We start from the raw sequence: 25,777 nt of genomic DNA, 5'->3' as shown, positions 1-25,777 counted from the left end.
TTTATAAATAGGATGTTCAAACTTAACTCTAGTTTCATTTCTAGTACTCCACGGATTATTTCTGCTTCTTACTTTCAACACAGATACCTACCACGTAGCTCAAAGCATCACTAGCAGTAAATTTAAAGTCACCCGAATTGCCTTCATAAAACTTTAAGCTTATTATGTAAATGAACTGCACTTTTTACGACAGCAACACTTTGACCATTACATCCATCTTTTTGCTCAGTCTTACCCTCCTCTTTGCATTTCTCTCTCCAGAGAAGATTATCCTCAGCCAGAATTCTCCAGTAACGGCATGTCTGGGCTGCCTGCAGAAGGTCCCTGGGTTCCAGGAATGACAGCACATACAGTGCCAGCTGTAAAAAAGAAAAAGAAAGTGTATTCTCTGCATTGCTTTTGAAAGGAAAAGTGAAGTAACTGGAAGTATTATCACACATCAGGGGCTGAAATACAGAAGATTGAAACAATAAATTATTAAACAATCTCAGAAACTTAACAGAGCTACAGTTTATTCCAGTGGGCACATGAGCACAACAATCATCTTAAGTAACTAAATCCACACACATCCCGTCAGAAATGATTCTTGTATTTGCAAGACAGTAAATGTCAGCTGAAATCACTATTATCTTTTTTAAAATGTAATCCACATTACTCTGAGCCATGAACAGAATTATTACTAAAATAATGTCTATGTTATTTTAGCTAACAAGTATACCAAAAGTTATTCTGAGAGTTTAACTAGAAAATACAACACTCACCATGTGAGCAAATGCGAAAGTATGTTGTGATGAGTAACATCACTCAGTAAGCGTGACTCCAGAAAAAGTAAACGCTACATGTACCTGAGTTCAAAAGCACTCTGCAGCTGTGGGGAATGCAGCATATGTATCGCTCATTTTCCGACTAGAATGCAAACACACTCCTAAGTGGTGTTACAGGGAGTTTTATGGACTGGGATGCAGAAGGACTGAAATGTGTAACTAACTTCAAGACTGTACACCCTATGTTACCAAAAACATATGGGAAATCCCAATAAGCACCAGAAGATAAACAGAAGATGAACTTTTCCCATGTGGCTTTTCCAGGTTCCTGGGTGAATTCAGCCCTCAGTTGACTGAGCTAAGCCATACAATGACCGTGATAAAAGCCCCAAAATCTCCACAAATATCTTCAGATGTACTGAAGTCTTAAGCAGGGACAGAAGCATCTAAAACACAATCCAAAATACAGGGACAGCTATCCTTAAGGGTATGATGACCAACTACAGCTTTTCTGCTTGACAGCAACAATGCATCTCCCCAGTCACTGGGGGGAAACAGAAGAGGCAGGGAAGCCCCTTCCATGGCTAAAAACTCTGCAGGAAGAACAATACTGATAAAAAGCGATGCAGAAAACAACTCACATGCTGGAACAGTGAGGCCTTTGTCAGTAACTAACAGGATGCAAAAGTTGTCAGGGAAATCAGATCATCCACTTTTACTTCTGCTTCATATCTTTCAGTGTTTAGGATTTTTTATTTAATTTTTAGCTGAAGTTATGAAGTATATAAATAGAATCTGCTCTTCAAAGCAGCACAGACTGAAATTCAGTAACGAAGTCATAACCGTAGGCTGTTGACCTCAGCAGATTTTTGACCTTACTATGTGAGAAACGTTTACTTTCAGTAATCTAGACCAGCCAGTGACTGAGCAGGAAATAAAAATTCACTACGCCAGAACCATTTGCATTTCGACTGCACACACATCTTGTTTGCAAGTCATCACCTGCAGCTCACATTGAGCACGTATGAGTCCACATTTGAGGGACCTGTGTCTGAAGTTACGTGTTGGATCCCGTACGCACCCCATGCGATAAAGGTGAGGAATCTTCCTTCTGTCCCTACTCAGGGAGTCAGCATTTAGTGTAATAGACACCAGATCCTAAATGTCTCTCTGTTACAAGAGCGACAACTGTACCCGTCCTTTTAGGCTTTGTGTCTTAATTCCTGGTATGTAAAATTATTTAAGAAGTGCTGTTTCCTAACACACATCAGAGAGTCCTGCACACGGCAAGACTCAAACATGAAAGAGGTCCTTTCCGTTTTTGCTGGATGTTCCTTAACTGACAGCAGAGTTTGTTTAAATATCACTTGTCCTATCTATACAGATACGGACGCTTGCTAAGATGGTGTTAATTAAAACCTGCAAGCCAACAGATTCTAAAACAGGTTACATATGGGTGACATTTATTTTAGACTATATTTATCTAAATAGTCATCAAGGGTCAACATAGCCCACAGTTGACTTTAAGATTAGCAGTGCATAAAAGATGACGTCCCTTTGTCTCAGCTCATGGATCTAGTTATAAGAAAACTGCAGGTAGCAAAGATCTGACCTTTGACTCAACTGTGACTACTCTCTGCTGTAGCATTAATAATACCCAATAATAAGCAGTCGTCTTCTTCACTCACACACACGGCACCAACAAAATTTCATTGGTTGATTTCAGCAAAGCTCCTAATCTGTTGGTTTCTAGACCTGGTTTTCACAAAAAAGTAATTTCAAGAATTATTTCTAAAGTTTCCGCAAAAAAACCAGGAGTATTAATTTCAGATTAACTGTTTGACTGCATGTTTCCTCAGGAGGAAAACAAACATTTTCTTGGTTATTCAGCTATTAAGTCACTGTCTTTGCGTTGCTGAAAATGTTTTTGAAGAAAAGTCCTCCTGTCCAAATCATCTTCTTGTTCTGGTTAGGTAATAAAGTCACTGCATTGCATCCAACAGCACTGGAGATAACTGTAGATGTTAATGCGGAGCGACAACTCGGGAGAGCGTGTTTTCACAGGATGCTGGCTTTGATAGGGAAGCCTCTTGCAGAACTACTGACCCTAACAACTTATTCTTGCCCCCACAGCTCAGTTCGTCACCCCCTACTGCAGCCAGCGTAAGTAGCAGGAGACAGCACCACTTAGGAGGTCTGGGTGAAGAATGATCTTCAAAAAGGAGAGGAGATAGTGGACTTAGCTCGATGAGTTTTTTTGTTTAACTCGGTTAATTTTGGTGACAGTGACTGGGGGTTAGGAAGCTAGAATTATTTAAGCCAGCTTCACTGGTGAAGTCAGCCTTTCATGAAGCTAAGCACTTGACAATATTCTGGTTTCAAGAGGCAAGAACAAACACTAAAAATAAATTAAAGAAATTAAACACAAGTAGCTTACAATGGAGTCAAGAAACATAAATGAGAAAAGCTTTACAGCTAAATAGCGTATCTTTTCTGTGAAGAAATTGCTAAAACTGAAATAATAACATGATCATTAGTTACAGCGTAACTAGATCACTGGTTGTACTTGAATTAGTTTTGCCACTAAATCATGCAAAGACAACTGAGCTGTGAGTTACTGTTGGCAATGCTGTATTAAATTTCCAGATTTAATAGATGCAGAAGTGGCATCTTCTGTCTTCTCGAAGTACAAAGTCCTGCTGCCTTCCTCCGCCTCTGAACGAAGGCTGCTTTGGGCAGCTTCTCTAGAAACATGGCAACCACGTAGAGGTCTTCCTAAAGTCTTCTCCCAGTGTCCTTTCCACTTATGAAGAAGGCTGCCACAAGAAGTGCTTCTGTAAATACTAACCCCATGTCGTGTGTACTACATTAACACTCATTGCCTGAATCGCTTCCAACCGTTACAAGTGCTAACCAGCAGGGGAAGGCCACACGTGACACTTCCTGACTCGTGAAGACATGACAGTATATAAAAGGAAGGAAGGGTCTGGTACATCTAAGTATTCAAAAATAGGATATACACCAGAAAAAATGTCAAGGAACAGAGATACAGAACAGCCTTCAGGTAACAAGACCATGTTAAACGCAGCAACCAAATACTAGCACCAGAATATATTCTAAGAACTTGCTTTGTAATGTGTTACAAAACTGAAGACTTACGAAGACTTCAGCCCTCATAAAAATTTTCACATGGAAAACCCAACAGGCGGTACATCTGGCAAAAGAAAATAGACTTCCTCCCCACTCCAAATACCAAAACAATTTCCAATTCCCTAAAATCAATCAAGGTCAGAAGTACCATTTCTAAATGAACTCAAACACATTCATTTAATAATTGTAGCAACCTGGGTTTGTAATCTTTCATATCCACCCTCATGTTCTAGTTGTGAGGATATCAAGAATTACTCTTCTGTGGACAGCATTTAGTTACACATGCTGAAAAGCACACACGCTGAAATCTAAATCTTAGTTTCTCTTTAACCTGATACAACATGATCTGATTTGCAGTAAAGGATTTACTGTAAGATATCTGCTTAATTAGGGTTTGGCTTTATCCTTAGTGAGAAGTGCTTTTCTGCATTTACTTTTTGGTTTTTTGGTAGAGATTTTAGGGCTCAGTTTGTTTAAAATAAATTCAAAGATAATATTTACAAAACCCCTACCCCTTAAAGCATTAAACAATAATGCTTATACTTACAGAATAACGTGCAGAAAGGTCTTGCATGCAGAGGAAGTTTTTGTGTGTGTGTGCCCTAACAGATTAGTTCTCAAAAAAAAAAAAGAGCACCATCAGCCCAATTAAGATACAGAGATATTTTTAAAGCTACTGGGATTTTGTTTAAAGGAGTTATCCTTATTTCCACGCATCTAAATGCCCATCAAGAGATAAAGGTATGTTAATCTGAAATTACAGTAGCCATGTTATGGCAGCGTACCAAATTGTGGACCTCTAACATCAGTTTACATCACTACGTTGGCAAAACTGAATGCCATAATTAGCATGGAAGTTTTTAAAAGGTGGCAGCTGATGCACTGCACAGTCCAGTATTAACCTATATTTCTCACCTCTTTTGGGAGCAAGGAAATGAAGTCTCTTTGAAACTGGGGCTCTATCACTTGCATCATGTGTTTTACTTGTGTTGGTTCACAACTATCAATGAGTTCATCTAAAGCAAGTAATTTCTCTGGTCCACTCCAGCTCTGCAAGAAAAAAAAAAGAAGAAAGAAACAGAAGCTTAGTTTAATACGCTAGTTTAGTTTATATTAGTAAGTGCTGTTGCTTTGCCAATAAGGCAAGTTAAGTTTCCTTGCCGAGCTATACACAAGCATATAAAGAGCATACAAAAAGCCAGCAAGATAAATGCTCGTGTTAATTACACAACAGTTAATCAACACAAAATATTGGAAATTACTACATTGATTCATAAGCTAAGAAAGGATTTGTTATACACACACATACAGATTAGCAATTAAATAGATAATAATATTTAATAATAATAATTATATTAATTAAGCTTCTTTTGAAGTTCATGAAATCTACACACATTACTGACAATGAAGGTGCTGTAACTGAACGCGCTCCCTCTCCGTCTTTCTCCATTGTGCATTCAAGTAAAATGGTAACTTTTAACCTTTGTGTGTCATCTGGTAGACCAAAAACTTCAAATGAAACGAGAGGAAAGGAAAGAAAGAAACTTTTTCTAAAAGTACGTTAGCTTACTGCCTGCTTATTACTATGGTAGGTCCCTAAGTGACAATGCTGTAATTTCAGAATCCTGGCTATAAACCAGCGTATATTTTGTAAGTATCAATTTACACTTGAATAAACAGGGAATTTTGGTTGGTAATTTCCTTACTTCACATTTTTACTAGTGGGCACCATAAAATTTGAAGATTTTAATAAGGCGCTCATCTGCGAGCATAGCAGATTAGCAGCATCATTTGTAGGAAAAAATAACTGAATATACTGCACATCTGAAAAGCATGTCTTAAACTCATCTGTGCTCATCAGAGAGTTTTGATTTGTTATGTGAAAACAATTTAAAGAAACAAATAATTTCTACAGGAAAAAACAACAGCCACCACTAACTGATTTAGCAACAGAATTAGAGCAGGAATAAAGCCTTAGAGAGGAGAGAAAATGAGACATCAGTTTTTGAGAGAAGATTCACATTCCTATTCTTGAATGTCTTCTGGAGTGACATTTACAAGTAAATTTGCACATACAAATGATAATACAGTTATGGTAAGAGGCTAACTGAAATTTAAAAAAAAAAAAAAAAAAGATACCTTACAATTAATATTTCTGTATTAATCTGCCATGTATCTCAGGACCTTTATTACTCATGCTCTACATTTCTGTTCTCTGGACTTCCAGATTCTGACAATTAACTCTGCTCTCTGCAATACTACAATGTTTGTATATTGTGAAGTTTCTGCAGAACAATGGGGCAAGTGAGGGAGAAGGTGGAATTTTTGAAAGCGAACGTGAAGCAGATAAATACCCGGCTTTACTCGATGTAGAAAGATCATCACGTTGCATCATTTCTCCCCAGTTAAAACGTCAAAATACTTAGAACGTCAAGAAAAGTACCATTTACCCACACGATGGCCCGCCTGACTTTCAGGTGACCCCATTCCATCAGGGCAGTGCGAGCAGCTTCCAGCTGCCTTCACTACGGCGCGAGCACCGGCCGGGACAGTTGTGAGAAAGCAGGCAGGGTGCAGCAGCGTGTCCAGCCCCGTTACCTGCTCTTGCTCTACAGCAAACGCGTGGCAGAGGCTGGGCAGCCCACCCTAACAGAGGAGGGGACGGGGAAGGCAGTTCCTACGACCCGAGCCTTTCCACACACTGTTGGCAACTGGTAAGATGGTCTAAGCTGGCAAGAAAATATTCCCCATCCGTGTGTGTGTATGTAGATCGTCACCATATGAGATGAGGGGTTCCATGTCTCATATCCAATACCTCAGAATATTAAAAAGAAACAAGAATGTCTCAGCATAAATTGCACTAGTGCCGTTATAAACAGCTTTTATTATGAATTTCTTTCAACAGAAACATTTGCATCACAGAGCAGTTCTCCATAAATCATGCACCGAAGAACTGTTTATCTCACCAACTTTCCAACTGCGGGTTGTTTCATTAACCCAGAGCTTAGCTGGGGTTAGGTACAAACGTTTGCAATCTTTAATCTCATCTGTCAGCCATGTTCGAATTGAGGAGAATTTAAAAAAATGGAAAGTAATACCTGTGCTACTTCCTTATAATATAAATTTCCAAGGTCACCCTACCCTGAACTTATAAGCAGCTACATTTATTAAATTAGAACAACGCAACGTGAAGAGCATTGTTTTTTGCTGTGGCAAACATTGCTAGCAGTTATGAACATGGTATTGATTAATAATTTCACTGTACACTATCTTAATCTGTAACTCTGTTACACTTAGACATTTCTGTTTTTAAAACATGATACAGATCTGAACAGAAAAGGGAAGAGATTCAAGAATGGGAAAGGGACGCTAATGAATAAAAGCAGTACCCTCTTTCATCTGTCCATTCATCATTAGGGGATGGCTACAGGCAGCTTCCTAAGGCTCTCTTTAAGCAATCCGCTGCTACAAAATGTTTTCTCTAGGACATTGTCCCCTTAGTCGTTCACTTAAGCAAACAAACCTCCAGCTACAGTCGGTAAGGGGTCTCTGAGGGAAATGTTTGGCATGGAAAATTGGGATGAAGCCTTGCCAGATGAACACAACTGTTTGCATTTACGAAGGCAGTAAATTACTGTTTCTGGGCCCCATAGCTTGATCTGTTTGCAAAAAAATTGCAGGTAGCACATTTCAGCAGAGAGGGTAAGAAATAAGTTTGTGGTTTGATGAGAAACAACAGTGAACAAATGTTGCGGAAGAGAAAAAAAAAAAGTAAATGTGTGCCAAACCGTTTGCACAGTTTCAAACGCTGTAGATGACCAGAGACTTCCGAGACACGTGGTGTAGTGTCCAGATACCTTGGGTTTCTACCAGGCGATTCCTTCCCTTTCAGATTGAAGATTCTTGTAAAGAATATACTTTATCTTTAAAGTGCATTTAATTGGTTTTCCTTGTCTTCAAAACTTGAGTTTAATTTTAATGTAAAATTAAAATAAAGTTTTTATTATGGGCAGGGGGTGCCCTAGAAAAGGTAACTCCAGGATTCATTCACAGGCCCCTTGGAGAGCCAGCAGGGACTACTGATACTGCTTGTTGAATGATCGGAGATTCCTAAACAAACATCCCTCCTCTTCCCTGCCATTTCCTCAGGGAGGTGTTGATTTGTCAGCCAAGGCCTCTTGGCTGGCTCACACCATTTCCTCATTCAGTAATGCAGTTGCTGCAACCATGGCACTACCTACCTGAAAACTATCCCTTCTTTTTCCCCTTTGCTATTATGTTTAAATGCCTTCCCTTTCTTTTTCAGGCATGCAAAACAGCTTTCTAACCAATATAAATGACATCTTTGCTGCTTCGACAGCTTCTACAACTTCCACCTCATCCCTCCCGTCTGACCTGCCACCTAGCCTTTTATTATCTTCTGCTTCGGCACCTCTGCTCTTCCAAGATCTACACTTTTCTGTCCCACAGCTCTCATCTGCTAGCTCCAATTTGTACAATTACACTTGGTGCAATTACATCCTTTTTCTATTATAGGTATATTTAGGACACCTATTTTAAAGGGTTTAATTTCAGGGTGCTGTTCTCCGTTACTGAGTTCCGTTAATGGAAGTCTGTCATTACAGAGACCTGCAGGAAGGGCTCTTCTGGAGCCTGCTTCTGTCTGACGCTTGGATCAGTTACAGAGAACCCTGCCATCCTCCACCTCAAAGGTATCTCAGCCTGGATAAAAATAGCACATAAGCAAAATCCACTGAAAGAAACACCGTCTACATCAGCAAGTAGTTCGTCGCAACAGGAGGGGTTTGGGAGCAGCCGGTGCCGAAGCCCCCACATTAACCCATCTCTAAGAGCTAGTCTGGTCCCCTGGGCCCAGCATCCGCACCACACATGATGTGAACCCGTCTAGAGGAGCAGCGACTGGTTCAGACCCTTATGTCCCCACCACAGGTTGGGCGACGTAGAGTTTCTTCTGAAAGGAGTCCAGTTGGTATGTATCAAAACAGCCCTGCAACCCAAACCAACGGGAAGTAAGCAGGGACGATCAGGAGATCTGCTTTAAGTCTGCACCCTCCCTCTGAAACAAACTGAAAATGGCGATAGAGCCAAAAGGGGTACGTAGCTGCAGTGCGGACCTCTCCCATTCTGTGCGTAGGGGTTGTACGGAAACACCAAACCCCTGACCTAGTCCCACCACAAGATAGAGAGCAGAAAATGCTGCAATGCTGGTTATGCTACAATCCTTACCGCCTGCTTCACGTACGAGGTGAACTACTCAGTCGCACATTTATGCATTCATGAGCGTCTTTGGAAGAATAAGAAATGGAGAATGGTAAGTAATTTGAATTGAGGCGGCTTAGCCAATTATTTATGTAAAAGCAAGGAACAGTACTCTTGCTAGCCAGAAATGGCAAAAGCATTTTGGACACTATCTAAACGGCTGAGGAAAAAATGCTTCCAGTTTTAGGTAAAATAATAGCATTTACTAGTTACTCAAAGTGATTGCCTATACTTACTGTGTATGGAACAACTTTTCAACATCAATATTCCAAGAAAATGCAAATTTTTTATCACATTACTTAAATAAAACCCAACACTGTAAGTATGTGAAGTAGGAAGAATGAAGAGAGAAAGAGAGAACTTAATAATTTTTAAAGCAGCACCATCTCTGACTGAACTCAGCATGCAGTTGATTTTTTTTTCCCTATGGCAAGCAATTTGGTGACTTAAAAAATATATCCTGCTTCAAATAAAATAAAATTTCTTGTAAAAGAAAAAATCTTGTAAAGATACACTTGAGCACTGAGTTTTAAAAATCTTATAGCGGATATTAAAAAGACCTGAAGCCAAGAGCCACTGCAAAACAGAAAAAATAAATAGGCCTTTAAGATATTAAATGGTTTGAACCTATTAAAATGCTTTTCTATTTTTCTTTCCAGACTAACATTTCATTGAAATCAATATACATCTTCATGTTTAAAGGGAAAGTGCAACTCCACTTCCAACTGTTTCTCCTTTCTGCATTAGTTTTTTGTCACTTTCAAAATAAAAGGCTTAGATCAACTATAAAACATAATAGCAGCAATAACATATAAAAATAAATTTTAAAAAACCCTTAAAGGCCATCTTAAGTTTTCTTAATATTTGAAGAGTGATCTTGCTTTGTAATTTGAAAAGATAACGTAAGAGAATGACTGAAAGCCAATGTACAGGCGAGACACCTCAAAATAACTGAGTATCACTTGTTACTGCCAGCTTCTATGCCAAAGGGCAGTTCTACCTTGAAACAGTACACATGTCCAGCTAACGTGCCCCTGGAAATTTAGCTTTAAAATTAATTGGAAATATATTTTCATATAAAATAAGATAGTGCTATTAAGCAGGCTTAGCAGGCATACAGTACATAAAGAAGAAAGCTCTCCAATTTCTGTTTCTGTACAGGAAAACCTTTGTATTGCAAGAATGATGCTACATGTGCCATTTAATTCTGCCCTTTGGGCAGAGCTAGCTCCCTTCGCTTTAAGAATGTGCTTTTATCATTTGACTGTTTAAGACTTGCCCCTTTCATAAAGCTCAGACGGAAAATAAGCACACAGAAAATGAGGTGGCTTGGCATTAGCCGAGGGGATGTAACATTGAGATACAGCTACGTGACTTTGAAAGCTTGTGGTTCTAAAATAAGGGACTCCCTTTTGTGAATACAATAAAAACTACCAGTGACAGAAGTGATCAATAAGTGCTACTCAACGATCTCCAGTTATGAGAGAGAGGCCTCTCTCTCTCTCTTTTCAAGATCAGCATTTAGGAATCTAGTACTGCAAGTAAGTATTTCAAAAAGTCAAAAGTATCTAATTATATATTTATTAAAGCATGGTTTCTACATTACTAGCCCCAAATTTGGGACCCTAAAATAACAACTTAACTACAGGCAAAATTTCTGTGGGCTTACAGACTTATTTTCCTTATCCTCGCCAAAGAGCAGATAGCACTGCTTTTACTTTCAAGCATGTTTGCACCACTCTCTCAAACATTCCAGCCTTTCATAATCTTTTTTTTAAATATGTAACTATTGATAACTAGCAATCTTATATGAGAAAATACACATTGTACGTTGTAGATAACAAAAAAGCTTTTGTTAGTACGAAGGCTTTAACATTACAAAATGTTAAAATACAATGTAGTATTACATTATCATATATACCAAGTACCATTCAAATATGATTCTTAGGGGTTAAAAAGACATATTTCTATGAACAGTCTCAAAAAAGATACACCATAATAATTAAATGTATTTTTAAGAAACTGAATGATGTGTACAAGAATATCTTAATTCCAAACTTCCACTGTTCTAAGCAGATTATAAATGTGTAAAAATAAAGAGGGAAGGAGTTCTACATTATTATTTTAATGTTCAGAAGTGACAGTGATTGAGATCAATGGTATTATGTGGCAGCATGAATCAAGCCAAAAGCACGCTTCTGCCTGCAAAATTGTATGCTCACTACCGTATCTACAATATTGTTGTTCTACCTCTGCCTGTTATAGTAATTGAAACAAAGCCTGTATTAGTTAGTTACTCCTTTTGAAAATGTTTATTAATCAAGATAGGAAGACATAATATTTCCATGTTTTGAATAAATGACTAGGACTCATCCCTGCTTCTTAAAAATACAGAGCAAAACTGTACAGTAAAGAGAGCTCCATGGTACAGGTTATGGAACAGGAGCAGAGGCCTGCCCCAAACTGTGTCTGTATTAATGTACACAAAATTGGCTTAGGTGCTACCAGAGTGGTGTCCATGCAGATTTCCATTTCGACCTGTGTTAAGTGGTGCACAGCACTGTCCTTTACTCCTTTTCTTCTGTCAGATTAAGTTTTATGCATTGCTGAAGGCTGTTGGAAAGATACAGAAAACCTCTCTCCCCCCTCCATTCCACTGTGCACACATGTACTGGCTGACATTGTGTTCAGTATAGAAAGATCAGTAAAAATGCACATCGAGTTTCCTTTTAATCTATTTTTGGTAAACTTTTCTTTCTAGTCTTAGAAGACACCAGACTTATGACAAATTTAGTGCTACACCTGCACTGAAGCAAACGACGCGCTAACGTTTACTAGTCTCCAAGTGAAAACGTCTCAAGTTAGCTTGAGGCCATGGAGGTAGCCATTACATGTTGGACAGTCTTTGCAGAAAATGTGAAAGCATCAAACAGCAAGGGTTATTTTATTAAGAAACCAGAGAAAGTAGTTATGTTTTGTGAATCTCTACAGTAACTAGTTGAAACAGGGAACAACAATTCCTTGAAGCTGATGCCCATTTGTTTTTGCAACAGTACACAAAATCAATGACAGAGACATTCTGGGAGGTGTAAGGAGGACTGCCTCTACTGAAGCAACCTTTTACTTTAAATCATGGAGGTAAGCTGCTTCAGATGTTTATTTCTCTAAGCACTGGTTACCTGAAACATTTTCAGCCATTCCTGAAGGCCCGTCGGTGGCTGCACAGATGTAATGCGGCGACGTTGCTGTCCCTGGCCGTTGGCTGCCCTCAGGTCCCCAAAAGTAGTAGGTGTGGCAGAGCATGGCACCAGCCCTGTAGTACTACGATACAAATAAAAAGTGACAGTCACATGTAAAACGTTAAGGAAAATTTGGAAGTCTATTGCAGAACAAAAAATCTAATACAGATTTTGCAACTATTACTTAAACTCTTTAACTTCATGCAAAAGCAATAACGTGAGAAATTGTTCTGCTGGTCACTCAAGAGGTCAGTTCCCTCACTTTCATAAATCCACCTGTTTCTACCACTGCAGTACTAATCCTCCAGCCAGGGGGAAAATGGGGATCACCATTCAAGGCTGAAAAATTACCACTCTGTTAATTGCCCAGCAGGTTGTCTATTAAGATGTAGGTTTATATATTCCTTTCCTTGCCAGGGTATTTCCTTTCCTTCTGGGCTGCATTTGTGCCTTCTGACCGGTGATGTAGGAAGCCAGAGCTCAGAGTCTCACCTGTATCTGAAATGTGCTAGTGCTGCTTCATCGCCAAAGAGAAAAAAAAAAATAATAAAAAAATCTATTTTTAGCTCTTAATATATTTTGTTGACAAAGAGCTAGTAATATCAAGCAGTTCTAGTGGCTTAGTGTTTGGAATTGCGCTTTGAAATACTCTGTACAGTATTTTAAAGTTTGCGTGTTGATGGAGTGACACAGGAATTAAAGGGGGGGTGAGGTGAAGAGGGAAAAGGAGCCAAAGGTGCTCCCTGAATTACAGTTTGATTTTTTCCCTCTGACATGTTAAAAACCACCTCATTCATATGGCATGGAGCTTTTAAAAGAGCTGGGATTAAGCTGCTATTGTAGAAGCCTAAAGAAATACAGCTGACTGGGTTTTCCTTTTTTTTTTTTTTTTTTTTTCTTTCATAATGTAAAGTACTTCGTTCACAGAATATCAAAGTTGTATTCCCTAGCAGGAAATTTGGAACTCCGGTACTGTTTGCACAAGCATGAAAATTTTAAATACAGTGTGGGACTCCAAAAAACCCTTTGCTTTTGTCTATGATAAATCCAGCTTTTTAGTAGGTATGAGCTTCGGGGTTTTACTGACTTTTCAGTGGCTACAGGAATAGCTTCAAATGATGCAAGACAAGTTCCTTTTAATATCTGATCATAATCTACAAGTATTTCACTCTACTCTTCCTTGTTCTGAAGGACAATCATAGCATGTCCTAACATTTACCCACACTGGTAAAGAAAAGTAAAGATTGGTTTCAACACGCTTATTTTTAACTGTTAATTCTACTGAGTAATAACAGAAACAGAAGCTGATATAAAAATACTGTTTCACAGGTGATGGATCCTCTTAATGACATTTGCTTACTGCCTTTACTTGTTATATACAAAGAAAGTCCATCAGGCCTGTCAATTTTAAAGTGTCTGATCCTAGGGAAAATGGAAACAAGCAGGCACAAGCACTGCATCACTTGCCTAAATATTATTAAATAAAATATAATCAAACAGTTTAAAAGAGAGAGGATCGGATAGTATTTAAGGATTCTTTTATGCCAATAATGACTCAAAATCCAAGCAATGTCAACTGAAAGTATTTTTTAAATAAAATCTGGTTTACAGCTTACTCACTCTCACCACCTGTACAGAAATCCAGCAGAAGGCCTATCATTTAAGGTCCAAAATAAAGCTCTTAAAATTGGCTTATATTGGATCTGAGCAATAGGTAGCCATGAACTTGCCCCAGTAGAACAGTTAGACTTTAATGTCTTCTGCTGTAAACTGGTTCTCAGTCAAAAACAGTTATTCAAAACAGGATCTAAGAGCCTCTTTCCTTTGACCTGAGAATAAACCACCAGATTTTCGTTTGTCCTTTATTTTTCCTGTAAGTTTTCATTCCCCTGAAACAGTCAGTCAGGTTTCTGCGGAAGCTGCAAAAGTTCAGCAGTTCCTCTGAATCTGACGGATACACTTGACAAAAGTGTACTTTCTTTGTTGCTGAACTGTTTATACGCTTACGGGAGTGCAGAGAACGGTGCGTCACTCGAAGAACTGGTGCCTGACAAGAGTGTTCTTCCATTAGACTGATTTAGAAACCCGGAGAAGCTACCAGCTTGAGACTTGAGGGGGATGTGGAAGCTGCAACATGTCCTTCTCAGTAACGAGACATCGCCTCGTTTTCTCTACTGCAGCGTTTACACATCTGAAAAGCAACCCTGGAACCTGTTTCCCCACACTGTCCTAACTTTTCAGTTATCATCCCTTAAACCTCTTAAAGGAAGATAAATAAAATTTAAGTTACTTTTGAAAGATCCGTCAGCGACTGAACACTACTATAGCATATTCAGAAGAAATAATGTCCCCGGCCAGTTTTGGGAGGCAAGCGCAATGCTTGTGGGAGGGCTGATGCTTATTACAGGGAAAAAAACGTAAAACGGTGTAGACTCAAACAGGATGGGAAGCAGCGTGACATCTGAGCACAATTGTTATGGCAACTATACAGTAAGAACTGCAGTTGTAAGGCGTGCATCCAGGGCCCTACTCTACCACCGCTTCTCACGTTTAGGAGTGCTTTACCCCACAAAGCATCTGCCCGGAACAGCAGCAGTTATTTGTGCGATCTGGTACCATTTAGGAGTAGTAAGGAAGCAGACTAGAACCCGTAATACTTTCATATCGTGGATAACAAGTACGTGTGTGTTCCTGTTAAGATCAGATGGTCTGCTCTGCCTACATAAATTTCCATTCTCTCGTTCCTGTTACCATAGCAAAATGATACATTTGATCACAGTTTGTAATAGTCTTAGGGTTTATCATTATGTCCCTTTTTAAAAATCTGATTGATTTTATTCCCAGGAATGCTTCAGCCCTCAAAAAGTCTCGAAGTAAATGGGCATGCTATATTTAGAATGAAACACAAACCTCAACCAAAGAAATGCAAGTCTGGCTACTTCATTAAAACTAATCTTCAGTTCATGTAATTTAAATTAGCTAAGCAATATACGAATGCTGATACCACCCGTTCTTTGCTTTACAGTGCTTTAACGTTAAGAGGAGCCACGAATCAGGCTTAGCAATTGGAAAGACAGGATATACGCAAGAATCACGATCCAGTGATCTGTTATTGCATTTAATTACCTTGTGTATTCTGAGACTTTGCAGGGTTTCTTTCCCAGAGAGAAAGAACGGACCTCGGAGCCATGGTCCAACTTTCTCTTCATCTGCAAGGTGAGGGAAAAGAGTAACAACACGGATTTAGTTACATGACCAGCCTTACTTACGCATGCTTCTGTGAAATAAATGCATTTTTACCTTTTACTTTAATATCGAATTTCAACACAGTTGACACTCAGAAGATGATTTAAAGCAACAATTTAGTTTCTAGCTTCAACAATATTTGATACATGTTTTATACGGTGCATGTATATATTATTGCTGTTTTAGGGTCCAAAAATCTATTGGAATGACATTCTTTTAATTTCCAAATTTCAAATGTGAAAAAGCGTGCAGAACCCTGTGTGGGTTTATTTACTAAACTGTTCTCTCTCTATTCTCCTGGGAGGGGTGGGCAAGAACTAAACCAAACCCCTCCATTCTTTGTGTTCAGGTTCATTGCTAAGTCTCTTATGGAAATGGTTAAATTTTAGGTAGCCTGTCTGCATTATAAACCAAATATTCATTTTAGGGCCTAAAAAAAAATTTCAAATATATTTTTTCTTTTGTCTACCCCTTTACTTTAAAGTTGTACATTGAAAACATTTATAAAACTGCAGTAAAACTGACTGACAGATGAACCGACATTTTTACAAGAAGGGTAAGGATGAAAAACACTAAACCTTGGTCTTGAATGTCACCCGCAATTAGATATGATCAAAACCAAATAATGAGCAGGGCAGCTGCTAAAAGGGGAAGCCAGTCTGCAAAAATTACCAAAGAGATGGAAACCAGTGAAAGCCATATTTATCCAGTCAGACAAATAAAAGATTACTTTCTACATATTTGGGTAATCTTTAACCACAGGCTTTTGGACTCAATGAGACGTATGTATGCCAAATGCAATTTCTGAGTTTTTTGCTGATTTTCTTTTTTTAAGGTGTGACACACCAAAACACTTCAGCCCGCAGAAGGATGCTTACTGCTGTTTACAACTGTGAGCTGCAAAATGCATGAACTACCTGTGTAACAATTCAGACTTTGGATTGACCATTTGCTCCCTTTTTTTCAAAATTTCACATTTAAGATACAGTTTAAAAGTTCGCATCTTCCTTAGACCACTGATTTGATTTTTTTTTTAATGTTGCATTATAACATAGTTATTTAACCGTTTATTGTATCAGTCTACCTGCCTAAAAACAAACCACCAAACCCCAACAAGGTTCTCTAAAGCTTACAACCCACATGCTGTTGTTGGGATTATTTTTTTTTTTATTATTTTTAAAATACCTTTATGGCTTTCCCTGAAAACAATCATTGAAGATCTTGTGTTCTGCTTCATTGGTGATTACAAAGGAAAGATAACTAAGCTTAACTATTATTTTTACAGTAACAGCTACAAGGCAACCAGAAGAGCTTGCCTTGTAGCCGTGTTTTCTTGCCCGTGCCTCACATGGGACACTCCACAGCATCTCCCCAGACAAGCATTCAGCCAGAACCGCCCCGAGCGCCGCCGAACCACCAACCTCGCCCTCGCCACTTCCCCATGCCCCAGGGAGAGCAGCCCCCTGCGCTTCCCCCAAGAAAACCAGTGGTAAGCATCACTAAAAAATAATGGATACCCTCTTTTATCGCTGTGCTAGACGAGCGAGCCATCAAAATTACTGGAAGCACAAATAAGACATTTTAGCATGAATTTCAGTATTTGATGATAGACTTTTCAGAAAGGATTTTTTCTGTTCAAGGAAAATTTGTATTTCCAGCTTGCCTTTCTGAGAGGTTATCATCATCGTATTCCTCTTCTGCTTCTCATAAGAGGGAGATGCAGTTTTCCAAAAGCACACCTTAAAAATAACAAGTACGAAGCCTGCAGCAGAATAAGCAGCTATAGTGATTTACTCTTTTGCGTTAGTAAAAAACCAACATGCAGTTCTCTATTCCATTGCCTAATAACGATTTCACCCATTTCTTTTGGTAGGGTGTTTTTTCAGGTATTTTAGGGAACTTTCTCATGGGGTCCACCACACAGACAGACTTTCAGCATCTCAGAAGGTGCTAAGTAAATACACGGTCAAAAACGTCGTTTACTATACGAAGAAGATAAAACTTTCTCTACAGCAGGGAGGTCTAGTGACAAGATTTAGACATCTGTAAGGTATCTGTGTAACCGAAAAACAGCCACCGCCGAGCAAACACCCCCGTAAATATTTAATCTGTCGCCAGGAAAACACAACTCCTTTAGACAACGTTTATTGATCGAAATAATTGAGACTGCTGTGTATTAAAAAAAAAAAGGGGGGGGGGGGGCAGCAAACTGTATTCCGCATCACCGCCCGCCGCCCAGCGCTGGCAGCTCTCCCCGGCCGCACACTGCAGCTACCGCCACAGCCGAGCGGCAGCCCCGCGCCGCCGGCACGTTTCCGCCCGCGGAGCGGCGGCGCGGAAGACGCGCGGCCCCCCCCGGTCCCGGCCCCGGCCCCGGCCCCGGCCCCGGCCCCCGCCCCTCCCTCCCCGCCTCCCTCCGCGGGCGCGTAGCCGGGGCGTGGGGGGGCGGCCACTCACTTTGTAGAAGATCATCTTGAGGGTGCCGTAGAAACCCATGGTGTCTGCGCGCTTCCCCTTGCGCGGCTGCGGCGCGCCGCGGGCCCGGCGACCGGGCAGGCGCTGGCAGTACAGCCCCTTCTCCGGCAGGTAGGTCACCGCCTCCCGCGCCGACATGCTCGGGCACGGCGGGCGGCGGCGGCGCGGCTCGGCCCGGCCCGGCTCGCCTCGGCCCTGCCCTGCCCGCCCGCCTGCGCCCCGCGGAGCCCGGCTCCCCCTGCCCGCCGGCCTGCCTGCCTGCTGCCTGCCTGCCTGCTCCTCCCGCCCCCCGCCTCCCTCCTCCCCCCGCGCCCGCCCCGTCCCTCCCTCCCCGCCCGCCTCCGCAGCGGCGGCGCGGCACTGCGGGCTGCGCGGCCGGGAGGGAGCCGGCGGGCCCCGGCGGCGGGAAACCGCCCCCACCCCGGGAAAAGAGGAAAGGAAAGGGGAAAAAAAACCCAAAACCAAAAGGCGCTGCGTGGGTTGGGGTTATTCCCCCCCCTTTTTTCCCTCGTCCCCCAAACGGCCTCGGAGGCCGGGGGCCGGCCCCCCAGCGCCACACGCTTCCCGGTTTTCCAAGCGGGAGCAAAGCAAGCTCATCCCCGCTAACTACGGCGATGGCGATGCCGTCGCCCTCGGCCAGCCTGGCTGGACTCGTGCGGGACTGCATTCCGTGGACGGACGCAAATTAGTCCTTCAAAAGTGCGGTTTTTAAGAATAATTTGAAATCCACCACAGTTTTGCCAGGGAAAGAGATGCTGAAATACCCTCTATTGGCTAAACAATAGAATAAACGGGGTTTGAGGATTTAGGAGTTGGAAGAGCCGACTCCAACAATTATGTAACGTACGTTAAAATATTAATTCACGGCATAGCAGCGGTGAAGCTGTGAAACGCAGGAGCGGGTCCAGGGTTTCCCCAGAAGGCGGGCAGCCTTCCCCGCGCACCTGGAGCAGGCGGTGCGCACACGCTCCCTCGCTGTCAGGAGACAGCCCTCAGGCGACACCAAGCCATCTTAGCCCGGGCTTCAGATACAAACCCTACGACGGATTCTCACCTGTATTTCAGTGAAAGCGCAAGGAAAGCCCTAGGTAATTACTTGCTAAAGAACGCTCGTATTTTGGTCGTTTCCTACTCTGTGCACATCAACAAATCTGTGCAATTCACCCTCACGGTTCGATTCAAGGGCACTGAAGTTCCTGATATATGGTTGGGCTCTCAGACAGATACCTGCAACCAGCACAGCAGCTAGGCAGCTTTTTTTTTTTTTTTTCCTCCAGTTTCTATACAGACAACTCAAATACGAGACTCCAGCTTCTGCAATTTTTCCTCGGTGGTTTTTTTTCCCTCCCGCAAAGTTTTCTGCCCAAGTTCAGAGCACAGCAGAGCATACCCAGAACATGATCTGAAGCTGCAACGTTCCCCTATAATTTCCCCCAGGTGCAGTGGGAACTGGAGACGCTCAGCAGCCCTCCAGACTGACGCACTCAAACAGAAGCAAACACGTAGTCGGTTCCTGTTGACCTGAGGGGAAACCATCTTTTTCTTTATCACCCAAAGCAGTACAAAAAAAGTAGAAAAAAGAACACACATCTAAAGGAGTGGAATTACTTTCTGTAAAACGCGTCAGCTTCTTCATTAGTACTTAAAAAACCTGCATATGTATTATTACTTTATAATAGCTAAGCATGCCAGGTGTTAGCACACTCAGATAAGGCAAACTCACTACCCCATAGCACACAAGATCCTGCTTCTATAGGGTTTTACATATCTCCCATCCAACAGTGAGTCCTCATAGTCTTTTTTGTCTCCCAGTGAAAATGGTTCTGCCCATCAAATCTTGGCATTTATGCCATTATCCATTAAACTGCAGTGCTGTATATTTTATGAGAACAAAATGGTCTTGAGTTGACTTCATACCTCAGATATGAACAGAGCTGTACATATCCCGGGAGACTATTACTGTCTTCCTTTGCTAGCACATCACATGCAAAGGGGAAGGAAAAAAAATATAGGCTGCATATACACATTAAATAATCACAGGAAGCAAATTAATACCCCAATCATCAGAGTAAGAAAGAATTGGAACATTACCGCTGCGGGGATTTAGAAGTACTGTATATACAGGCATGCATAATGCCCTGTAATGTTCTCAGCTATCTCTGCCCCTTCTCCAGTCTGTGACTGCACTCGATGCAGAGGGGGGATGACGGCTACTCTTCCTCCAGCATCGCAGCGGGCACTGGCAGGAAATCCTCAGGGATTAGCCTCTCCCCCAGCCCAAAGGCAACTGTAACCTGACAGCATAACTATATTTATCTTTTGAACAAAATGTGCTTTGGAGTAAGCAGTCAATGAGTTGAATAATAATTAGAAATTACTATTTTCCTCTCTTTTGGAGTACTACTATTGCCGATTCCTTCTCTCTTGATAATGATTGGCCAATATTCTCTCATGGTAAAAAACCACCAACTTAACTGCTAATCTCTTTGCCTCAGTCAGGACCCATGTTGTAACCCCAACAATTATTGCTAGTGGTAGAAAACTTGGTATATCAGGTATTTATTCTGCACAAAAGGTTTGGGGTTTTTCCCAATTTTAGATACAGATACGACAGACAGATTTTGACATTTGAACGGTGACCATCTTTCATCTAGCACTCTGCCTTTCTCAGAGCAAGAGACAAAAAATGCATACGGATATGGCTCTGGCTCTCACCTATTCAGTATTTTTCTCTATAGTGGTACCATGTTTGATTCTCTACAAATACAGAATCATCCCCTCTACCTCAAATTAAGTTTGATAGTCTCTGGGTAGTTGCAAGACTACTCTACTTGGGTGTCTGCTCTTCCCCAAAATGCCTAACCACAGCCTGGGCTCTCTGTAGTCAGTGGAGAGGAACGCACTCCACCAGAGGCTAAGGGCACCTACTGCTAGGCTCCTGCTCTAAACTACTGCCTAGAAAGGGCTTTCTCTCTCTCCCTTGACTTTGAGAACTCCCCTGTCCTCAGAAAAGTTTAGTGTCATGAATACACCACACTCTCAATTGTAAGAAATTACTTAAGGCTTTGCAGAAGTAGTGGGGAACTGCCCAACCCGAGAAGACGGAGCAGCACTGCAGGTCACACAGCTTCACTCTGCACCTGCCTGGAAAATGCAATGGTGGGGAGTAAGACCCCGACCCCTCAGATGCTTTTGAGAGCCTGACAGCAAGTAGCAGAGATGATGCATTCATTTACAACTCTACTGACATTTGCAATAATATTTATTGCAGTAACTTAATACGCTCTAAGAATACTTACTTAATGGTATAAAGTAAATGCTCATCACAAATTAAGGTACATTGAAGACGACTATAGTTTATAAAGCAATGTTAAGAGAAAAATCAAAAGTTGCCATGTTTCTTTCTGTATTTGATACATATTCAACTTCAAAGGCTGGTTTTATTTTGTTTAAGCTGAAGATAATTTTTCAAGTTTTTAAAACCACAAACAGCATACAATTCATGACATTTAGAAAAATGTCTACACCAAAATTACATAGTTTCCAGTGGACACAAGTCCAATCTTATTTCCCGGCAGTACTGCCAGCTCTTAATTAATAAAAATTCACACCATCCAATTCTTTTCCTGTTGGCAACATTTCTAGCACCTTTACCAGTTTGTCATGTGGCATACTGTAATTAAGACCGTCTATTACTTCTAATAAAAGACTAGAATGAATTACAGAAATCACCCGCAGAGCTGTATAATCCCCAGAAGAACGGAGATTACAGTGCAACAGACCAAAGAAACAACATTTTTGTTTTTTTGGTTGGAGAAACATTTTTGAGTGGAGAGACCACAGGATGGTCTGGCTGTGGTAATGGCCGGTCAGCATTTTGGAAGTACAGTGGTGCTTAAACCATGGAATGCAAAAACCATAATTGGCATTTCACATACACATATGTGCGTTAGGAGCATAATGTGTGCAGGAGGAACTGTGGAGCAATATGGTTTGGTATCTCCATTAATATTGGTAAATGCATCATTCAAGACAGTGCCAGAAGGGATTCTGTGTACTGTGCACATTTAGCAGACGTTTAGCAGACTGACTCCTTTAGAAACGTTTCAGAGGTATTTTTGTGTGTTGTCTAATAGGACTGTGTTTTTTTCCACCCAGGAAACCAAACACCCTAATCAAGTGGGGCCAAATCCTTAGCTGTGCAAGATTTACCCTGGAGACAGTGCAGACGACCCGGGAAGGACAGTCACACTTAGCTATTTTTCCCTTTCTCAAATTTGGACCCGCTTAGGTTTTAAACCACTTCCCTTCTGCTTGGTAATCTAGTTTGGGCAGCTGCAGCAGCCAGCGCTTTGTCTTCTATATTCGACCTCTTCATCTGACCACATACTTCATTTAATTTGCCAAATGCTCCCATTCAGGCAAGAATCTGGCCCCGCAGAGAGGTACTTCTGCCATCTGCTTTAGACATTTAACTACAGCTTAGCTTAGCACACCTACATTTAAAAGCCCAAGTTCCCCATTCAGTCAATGAGAAAGGCAGATGCTAGAGTCCAACTTGTATAAAGTCTTAGAAGAGCAGAAAAAAATCCCATACGACAGCAAGTGTTAGACATGTTCCAAAGTAATTCAGGGCAGGCCCTTCCTCTGCAAAAGGGCACCGCTATTATTGTCAGATCTTTTTCTTTTTGAACGTATTATGAAATGAAACAAGTGACCCACTGGAATCTTGGAAATCCCATATTCTCATGGTTTCTCCTGGTTCAGGCTGGGCTAGGCAGTGACCTTAAGGCTGTTGCTAATTTGAGATTTATTAGCGTGCATCCTAGGTGCTGAGCTGGAGCGATTTTATGGGTAAATTCCATACCTGCGGGCAGGGCAAGACAAAGTTTTAGGACACTGACCAATTAAGGGAAAGTGATATTTGGGTAACAGGCAAAGTTCAAGGGCACAGCATACGATGCGCCTTATCACACAGGTGTAACAGCGTGTTTGCATAGACTATGCAATTAGTATTGATGAAACAGAACAGACTTGAAGAAATGAATTTAAATGCACCAGTTTGTGACCAACAGCTGCTACGCTCTGAGTATGAAGGAAGAACAAGTGCAACTTGCCTCCCTGGAAGCAGTTTAGATGGAGGAATTTCTACTCAATTTACTTAGAATGCCTGCAGCAGGCTTAGAGAGGTCCACTCCAGCATGTTTGCCTCAACATAGTTACAGAAAGAAATTTAAGCTTATGATCTTGTGTAGTACAAGTCAAACACAACCCTGCATGTTGCAATGCGCGCTGATCAGTAGCTTACTGATCAATGACACGTTTTTGCAGTGTTGATGAACTTAAGGTTTGAGATGAAGTAGGGAAAGCAACGGGAACTCTATTACAGGAGGAAGGACACACAGAGGCACTACCGTAAATTGCACAAAGTCTTCGAAAGCTCACTTAAATGGAGTGGAGAAGACATATTACAAAGTACGACAGGTACTACTGAATTGTTTTACTAATTGTATAATGTTTCTTGGCAAAGCATTTTGAAGACTGCTTTCAAACTGAAATTTCCCACACATTATTCTTTATTTCCATGCAAAGTAAGGTACTGTAGTTAAACAAAATTGTAAATAGCCCCTAAGTTTTGTTTTTGCAGGGAAGGAAATGGCATAGATAGCAACTGAAAAATCAGATTAATATTTGTTAATAAATCCTGATTTTATTAGAATAGTATGAACTTTGATTATAAATACTGTTTTTAAAGGTATATATCTGTAGCAGAGATTTCCCATAAACCACTTCCTTTTAACATTTGCCTTTAAAAAAATATTGTTTTAAAAATACTGTGATAGGATTCAAAAGGTGTGCTAGTTAATGGCTGCAAAAATAGCATTGAAAAGGATTTATACAGGAAGTGTATGTAACAGACTTCAGCATTGGATACTTAGAATAAACTTCAAATTATGTTTTAAGAACAGGGGGATTGCAAAGACAGGCTTAATGTAATATGGCATCACCGTGTCTCCAGCAGAGCAGAACTCCCCTTTGAAGGTCGTACTTCCTGTCCTCTTCCTTGGTTGCCTGTAGCTGGGCACAGAACTTGCAACATATGCTTTGATGCTTAGGTTATTTTAAAGGAGTACAGCCAAAGCCGTCATACACCCATTTATGAAGGGGACGGTTCCACGCACTGTTTCTTGGTGGCAACACCAGCTTAAAGATGTCCCAGTCTCACCTGCTTATTCCCATCCCCAAATGGCTCTCACCCTGATTTCTGCAGGAACAAACATCTGTAAAAATGCTCTGTGAACCAGATTCATTAACTGATGTGGGGTGAGGAGAAATAGTTTTAAGTTTTTTCCTTTGGTTTTTTTTTTTAGAACCAGTTACTGGTTTAATTTTCCACTGTGCCTTCACAAACAACTGAGCCAGCAGAAGCAAATGAGCAATTCACAGGCAGGGCACAAACTTCTTGAGCCAGCTACACCACTGAGAAAAAGGTATGAGGAGCTGTGACCTGAGTGTCCCACGCAGAGAGCATAAGCCTATTATTTACACCTAGAGGCATCACTCTCTTGGCTATAGTTTGATGTGCATTTAGGCCAGCAGAGCCACTGAAACCAACAAAAAAAAGCAGTCCCGCGGTTGCCCTTGGCCACTCATTTCTACACTTGCGTCACCTCCTCAGACGTGTCACCACAGCCTGCGTTGTACGGCTGTGTGGTCAACCGAGGTGGCAGCTGACCTAGGGACACTTTTTTTCTGGGCTATTTTTCAGCCAGGTCAGATTCCCCATCTCCCTCACTGCATGGCCACACAGATTTCTGTGCCAGCATAGCAAGAGGTACAGCCTGCTCTCCTTTTTAACTTCCCCAGCCTCCAGAAGAGCTACCTTAAACGCTTGCCAAACTACAGCCTTAGGTGAAATGGCAAGGAACTGGGGTTTAGGCTTTGTCCTCCCAACCCAGGGGGCTGTATTATTACCACAGAGCAACTTATTTGCATTGAAAAACATACTTAAGTCTCTGTCAAATGGAAATGGACACTCAAACATTGAAGTTTTACCATAAAACAAGCACAACAAGGTGAACCGCAGGCAGGGGGTATAATGTCAACCTTCCTTAAACATGTCATGTTAAAACTCCAGGGAGCTTGTCTCATTAGAACTGTATATTATTTCACTGAAAAAAACCCCAAAATATTTTCTTCCCAAAGCATTTCTTTTCTTGTTGAAGATAAATGAAAACAAAAATATCAGTAGAGCTAGGCTTCACGTTGTTTTTAATTCCCTGTGACAGTAACCACATGTAAGTTTCCTACAGAGAAATCTTGTATGGTTTGTTTTAAAACTAGCAATATTATCATATAATAAACATTTTTCATAATGCATGTTCATAAGGAGCAGAGTTAAGGTCGCTAATGCAACCTGCACTTTCACGTACTTGACTGCTTTCTGTGCAACAGGAACATTATGAGTTGCTTTTTTGTGTTTTGTTTCTACACACTATTGTTACATTATTCATTTTTCAAAGGAAGAAGAAGGTATTACATATAATGCATCTTGCAAAACATTCACTAGCGGCAGCAGATCTTCATAAGAACTGTGGCTCCATTCATTGTGCTCCTATTAAA

The 25,777-nt window shown here is 41.0% G+C and overlaps 1 protein-coding gene across 9 annotated transcripts in view; it reads right to left on the bottom strand.

Moving 5' to 3' along the window:
* Positions 1-25,777, bottom strand: part of FBXW7 (F-box and WD repeat domain containing 7) — a 196,339-nt gene that overhangs the window by 15,795 nt on the left and 154,767 nt on the right. For 8 of the 9 annotated variants that reach the window (XM_075500473.1, XM_075500469.1, XM_075500472.1 and 5 more), the window contains 4 exons: positions 15,560-15,642; positions 12,374-12,515; positions 4,830-4,964; positions 236-359 (listed from right to left, as the gene is read on the bottom strand). In XM_075500473.1, coding sequence (XP_075356588.1) covers positions 236-359; positions 4,830-4,964; positions 12,374-12,515; positions 15,560-15,642 — 484 coding nt within the window. Of the gene's footprint in view, positions 1-235; positions 360-4,829; positions 4,965-12,373; positions 12,516-15,559; positions 15,643-18,136; positions 18,388-25,777 lie in introns of those variants that run through there. The other variant, XM_075500476.1, reaches the window with a different exon arrangement.

Source organism: Mycteria americana, chromosome 4 (assembly GCF_035582795.1).
Source record: "Mycteria americana isolate JAX WOST 10 ecotype Jacksonville Zoo and Gardens chromosome 4, USCA_MyAme_1.0, whole genome shotgun sequence".
Lineage (NCBI taxonomy): Eukaryota > Metazoa > Chordata > Aves > Ciconiiformes > Ciconiidae > Mycteria > Mycteria americana.
The sequence above is the reverse complement of the archived record's forward strand: the minus strand, read 5'-3'. Positions and strand labels throughout refer to the sequence as shown.